The following is a 6,426-nucleotide window of genomic DNA, read 5'->3' as shown; positions in this document are numbered from 1 at the left end:
TGCCTCGACCTCCTGGGCCCAAGCGATGATTCTCCTACCTCAGCCCTCTGGGTAGCTGGGGCCACAGGCCTGTGCCACAACTCCTGACTAATTCTAATTTATTTGTACTTTTTGTAGAGATGGGGTTTCGCCATGTTGCCCAGGCTGGAGTGCAGTGGCGTGATCATGGCTCACCAATGCCTCGACCTCCTGGGCCCAAGCGATGATTCTCCTACCTCAGCCCTCTGGGTAGCTGGGACCACAGACCTGTGCCACAACTCCTAATTTATTTGTACTTTTTGTAGAGATGGGGTTTCGCCATGTTGCCCAGGCTGGTCTTGAACGCCTGGGCTCAAGCCATCTGCCTGCCTGGGCTTCCCAAAGTGCTGGGATGATAGGCTTGAGCCACCACACCTGTCCTGTCAGATTTTCTATAAACAGTCATACAATTTGCAAAAGAAAACAAAAACTTCAGTTCCTTTTATGGCTCCTAAGGCCTCCGATAAAACAAAGTGACAATAGCAGCCATCCTTGTCTCATTCCTTCCTTAAAAGGAATGCTTTACACATTTCTCCACTAAATGTGTGCGTTGTAGGTTTTCTGATATGTAATTTTTTCTTTCCCTTTTTTTTTTTTTTTTTTTGAGACAGAGTCTTGCTCTGTCTCCCAGGCTGGAGTGCCGTGGTGCAACCTTGGCTCACTGCAACCTTTGCCTCCCGGGTTCAAGCAATTCTCTTGTCTCAGCCTCCCAAGTAGCTGGACCTACAGGTGCGTGCCACCACAACAGGATAACTTTTTGTATTTTTAGTACAGACAGGGTTTTACCGTGTTAGCCAGGAGGGTCTTGATCTCCTGACCTCATGATCCACCTACCTCGGCCTCCCAAAGTGCTGGAATTACAGGCGTGAGCTACTGCACCCAGCCTTTTTTTTTTTTTTTTATTTGAAGAATTTAAGATTGGAATTAATTGCTCCTCAAATGTTTGTTAGACTCATCTGTAATACCATTTGGGCCTAGAATATTCTCTGTTTTTTTTGAGATGGAGTCTTGCTCTACTGCCCAGGCCTGAGTGCAGTGGGATTACAGGTGTGAGCCACCACGCCCGGCCAGAATATTCTTTATTGTAAAATTTAAAGCTGTAATTTCAGTGTCTTGAAGAGTTACAGATCTATTTAGATTTTCCATTTCTCCTGGAGTCAATTTGGTATAAAAGTCAATAAAGACTACAAGACCAGTTTAAGTAGATTTTTCAGTCTGAGTGTCCTGGATCATGTACACAATCATGAATGTGAAGTCTGTCTGCATGAAGAATCGTCTGTGGTTATAAATTCTTAGGAGGTTTTTTCCTTCTTCCCTCTGGGACAACGGTTGAAGCAGGTAAGTTTCCTAATCACCTTCTCTCCTTTAGTAGGGCAGCATTTTTCTTTTTAAAAAATAGTTGGCCTGGCCAGCCACAGTGGCTCATGCCTATAATCCTAGCACTTTGGGAGGCCAAGGTGAGATCTCCCAAGGTCAGAAGTTCAAGACCAGCCTGACCAACATGGCGAAACCCTGTCTCTACTAAAAATACAAAAAAATTAGCCATGCGTGGTGGTGGGCGCCTGTAATCCCAGCTATTCAGGAGGCTGATGCATGAGAATTGCTTGAACCGAGGCGGTGGAGGTTGCAGTGAGCCGAGATTATGCCACTGTACTCCAGCCTGGGCGACAGAGCGAGACTCCGTATCCAAAAAAATAAAAAATAAAAAATAAAAAAAATTGTTGGCCCCTTCATTGAGCTGGTGGACCTTCAGGGATCTTAGCTCTATGGAAAGTTCAGTATCTTAATTCCTCTTTACATAAGCTCAGGTCTTGTCTCTTGTCCTTTGAATCGTGTCCTAGATGTCTAGAGATCAGGAATGGCCCTTAAAATAGCTTCCACCTTAAAAATCCCCTTACCACTCTATAGATTCAAACTCCCACATCATTTTTGGTTCCTGCAATTTTTACTTTTTTGAGAGCTCAGCAACGTAACTAAAAGAATGTTTTAGTTATGTTTGAGTGTTTTGTAGCTGACTTGTTTTCAGTTTAGTCTGTCATAATTACTGAAATGGAGGTGGGAAGTATCCAGTCCTTCTTTAGACTAAAAAAGAAAAGATTTGGGAGGGTTTTTTTTTTTTTTTTTTTTGAGACACAGTCTCGCTCTGTCACTCAGGCTGGAGCGCAGTGGCGCGATCTTGGCTCATTACAACCTCCGCCTCCAGGCTGAAGCCATTCTCCTGCCTCAGCCTCCCGAGTAGCTGGAATTATAGGCGCCTGCTGCCACACTCAGCTCATTTTTGTATTTTTAATAGAGATGGGTTTCATCATGTTAGCCAGGATAGTCTCAAACTCCTGACCTCAAGAGATCCACCGCCTTGGCCTCCCAAAGTGCTGGGATTACTGGCATGAGCCACTGCACCTTGCATGGGAGAAATTTTAAGATTTCTAAAAAACTAAACGATTGAACAGGGCTTTATAATAAATGAGTAACCTAACATAGCATTGTCTAGTAGAACTTCCTTTGATAATGAAAACGTTCTCCATCTGTGCTCATATGGTAGCCACTAGTCACAAGTGGCTATCAAGCACTTGCTAAGTGGCTAATGTAACTGAGGAACTGAATCTTAACTGTGCTACCATAAAGATTCCTTTCACTCTGAGGTCTGGTATTTAATAGAACTTCTGGTAGCTGAGGCTTCCTATGAGCTCATCCTTTCCTTGCAACAGGCATTCTTTTTTTTTAGAGACAAAGCCTCGCTCTCTTGCTCAGGCTGGAGTGCAGTGATGTGATTATAGCTCACTGCAGCCCCAAACTCCTGGGCTGCAGTGATCCTCCCACCTCAGCCTCCTGAGTAGCTGGGACTACAGGTGTGAGCCACCACGTGGGGCATGAGCCAGACTTTTTGAAGAGCAGAATTCTGGTTTTATATTTTAATCAAAATTATACCCATATTGATGAATTTTGCCGCTAATGAATACATTCCTCTACTATTTCATTTCAAATGTTTCTCTTTTGCTCATTATATTTTAGCTACACAGGTCATTGCTTTTTTTTGAGACGGAGTCTTGCTCTGTCACCCAGGTTGAAGTGCAGTGGTGCGATCTTGGCTCACTGCAACCTGCACCTCCTGAGTTCAAGTGATTCTCCTGCCTCAGCCTCCCAGGTAGCTAGGATTACAGGTGCACACCACCACACCCGGCTAATTTTTGTATTTTTAGTAGAGACTGTGTTTCACCATGTTGGCCAAGCTGGTCTTGAACTCCGGACCTGAAGTGGTCCGCCTGCCTCGGCCTCCCAAAGTGCTGGGATTACAGGTGTAAGCCACTGCGCCCAGCAGTCATTCCTATTTTTTAAAAAATGTCAAGTACATTACTGCTCTAGGGTCTTTGACAGCTAATATTTACTCTGCCTGGGCTCTCCATATGGCTTGTATGGCTGGTTCCTTCTCCTCATTCGAGTCTCAGCTCAAATGTCACCTTTTGAGAGGCTGACCACGATCATCTTATCTAAAGGGCTTGGCCAGGCATTGTGATGCATGCCTGTAATTCCAGCACTTTGGGAGGTGGGCAGGTCACTTGAGGTCAGGAGTTTGAGACCAGCCTGGCCAACATAGCAAAACCCCGTCTCTACTAAAAATACAAAAATTAGCCAGGTGTGCTAGTGTATACCTGTAATCCCAGCTACTCCAGAGGCTGAGGCAGGAGAGTCGCTTGAACCTGGGAGGCGAAGGTTGCAGTGAGCCAAAATTGCGCCACTGTACTCCAGCCTGGGTGACAGAGTGAGACTCTGTCCCAGATAAAAAAAATGCGGGGGGGGCTCCTATCCCCAGGCTCTTTCACACTGTCCAGTTTTGTTCTATTAACAGTACTTGGCCTGGCACAGTGGCTCATGCCTGTAATCCCATTACTTTGGGAGGCTGAGGCAGGCAGATCACGAGGTCAGGAGATCGAGACCATCCTGGCTAACACGGTGAAACCCTGTCTCTACTAAAAACACAAAAAATTAGCTGGGTGTGGTGGCAGGCGCCTGTAGTCCCAGCTACTGGGGAGGCTGAGGCAGGAGAATGGTGTGAACCTGGGAGGCGGAGCTTGCAGTGAGCTGAGATTGCACCACTGCACTCCAGCCTGGGAGACAGAGCGAGACTCCCTCTCCAGGGGAAAACAAAACAAAACAAAATAACAAAACACCATACACAGCACTTAATCATTATCTTGTTTACCTCACGTACCCCATTTGAATATACATTTTATGAAAGAAGAGGCCTCGCTGTCTTGCTCAGAACTAACAGTGGCTGGCACATGGAAAATGGAGACCTGGAGAGGTTAAGAGACTTTTCCAAAGTTGCACAGCTAGTCAGTGTTGGGGCCCGACTTCATGGCTCTCAATTCTGGGCTCTTTTTGTAAAAACGTAGCTACTTTGGCAAGGTGCGGTGGCTCACACCCTTAATGCCAGCACTTTGGGAGGCCCAGGCGGACGGATCACGACGTCAGGAGTTCGAGACCAGACTGGCCAACACAGTGAAACCCTGACTCTACTAAAAATACAAAAAATTGGCCGGGCTGGTGACACGCGCCTGTAATCCCAACTACTCAAGAGGCTGAGGCAGGAGAATCGCTTGAACCCGGGAGGCGGAGGTTGCAGTGAGCCGAGATGGCGCCATTGCACTCCGGCCTGGGTGACAGATCCTAAGTCTCTCCTAATAATGCTTTCTGCATCACAAAAAAAAAAAAAAGCAGTCTTTTATCCAACTCCTAATCTATATTTCTGGTAGAAGTAATCCAAAAATCAAACTAACACATGGTACACTTTGTTACTGACCAAAACTGACTGTAAGTTGCATCTTGTTGCTAATGTTGAAAATGGCAAAAACTGTCCCATTAGATCTGTCTCAAAACCTAAACTCAAATCACTGGCAAAAATAATGTGTGGCTGACTTAAACGATGTAACTCTTTTTTTTTTTTGTTTTTGAGACGGAGTCTTGCTCTGTCGCCAGGCTGGCGTGCAGTGGTGCTATCTGGGCTCACTGCAACACTCCGCCTCCCGCGTTCAAGCGATTCTCCCGCCTCCGCCTCTGCGAGGCTGGGACTACAGGGGCCGGCCACCACGCCCGGGTAATTTTTAAATTTTTGTATTTTTAGTAGAGACAGGGTTTCACCATGTTGGCCAGGATGGTCTCGCTATCTTAACCTCGTGATCCGCCCACCTCGACCTTTCAAGGGGCTGAGATTACAGGCGTGAACCACCACGCCCGGCCGTAAGCACCAACTCTTGACAAAATTTAGATCTGTTAAATAACACCAGCGAAAAACGGGCTAACCAGAAACAATGGTCACTAAAGAAACCCTCAACAGCAGAAGTTACAAGTAATAATTTCATACAGCAAAAAAAAAGAGAAACGAAACCCTGGGAGACGAATCATACTGCAAATCATAACCCCGGGTAGCGGGGCAGAAATACAGGCCAACCAGAGAGAGAGGCAGGGGATGCCTCCAGCCCGGAAATAAGTGGGTGATGGAAATGGTTCTTCTGGCCCTATTCGTTTACCTTTCTTGTCAGCGGAAAAGTGCTGAGTCTACAAAGTAAAAAACTGAGCACGACGAAAATTTCTGCAAAGTAATTAAAATGGAAGAAAAATGGAAATGACCTAAATACTCGGTATAAAAAATCGACCAAGGAATAAAATGGGTTCACGGATTTGCGTCAGAAACGTTGCTTCCCTTATAATTGGTCAACGTCGGTGAAACCATGATTAAAATGTCAGTATTCAAACAAGGCCTCCAACACTCCCGTGGCCCAAGGGGGTCTTCGGCTCCCACCCTGGGGCGCGGGCCTGGGGGTCCCTCTTCACTGCGCAGCCACCTCTAGCCCGCCGCTTTCGGGACTCTCAACCTTCTTTTCCCTTCCCTGAGGGCCGGCCAGCACCACAACGGGGCCAAAGGCAGTAACTTGGTTGAAAGGCGCGCCCTGGGACAGGTCAGCGGGCTCCGCTTTGCGCCGCACGCAGCCCACAGGAACGGGCGCCAGAGCAGCGTACGCCGGGAGTTAGCAGCCCAGCCAGGCCGCTAGGCTCGGGCGAGGGGCGGGGCCGGCGCAGGGCGCGCAGGCGCACGGCGCCTTCCGGGCAGCATGGCGGACGCAGCCCCTCACCTCGGCAAGAGAAAGCGTGAATTGGCCGTGGAGGAGGCCCACGCCGCCAGCACAGAAGAAAAGGAGGCAGGAGTTGGAAATGGTACCTGTGCTCCTGTCCGCTTACCATTCTCGGGCTTCAGAGTGCAGAAAGTGCTGAGGGAGTCTGCGCGGGACAAAATCATTTTCCTACACGGGAAGGTACCAGGAGGCAACCCTGAGGCGGGATGCGGGAAGCGGTGAACCAATCATCGCCTCGGAGGCGGATTTTTTTTTTCGGATCTCGGCCGGAAAATAC

General features: G+C 47.7%; 1 protein-coding gene across 1 annotated transcript in view; it reads left to right on the top strand.

Annotated features, from left to right (window-relative positions):
- Window positions 1-5,234: 5,234 nt before the first annotated feature.
- The window catches only part of DCPS (decapping enzyme, scavenger), a 39,821-nt gene continuing 38,629 nt past the window's right edge, over window positions 5,235-6,426 (top strand). Inside the window, 1 exon segment of the mRNA XM_031653884.1 lies at window positions 5,235-6,329. Within this exon segment, the coding sequence (XP_031509744.1) occupies window positions 6,129-6,329 (201 nt within the window). The 5' untranslated portion in view covers window positions 5,235-6,128.

The sequence above is a fragment of the Papio anubis genome, chromosome 12 (genome assembly GCF_008728515.1).
Source record: "Papio anubis isolate 15944 chromosome 12, Panubis1.0, whole genome shotgun sequence".
Classification (NCBI taxonomy): domain Eukaryota; kingdom Metazoa; phylum Chordata; class Mammalia; order Primates; family Cercopithecidae; genus Papio; species Papio anubis.
This window is presented reverse-complemented; position numbering and strand designations above follow the sequence as displayed.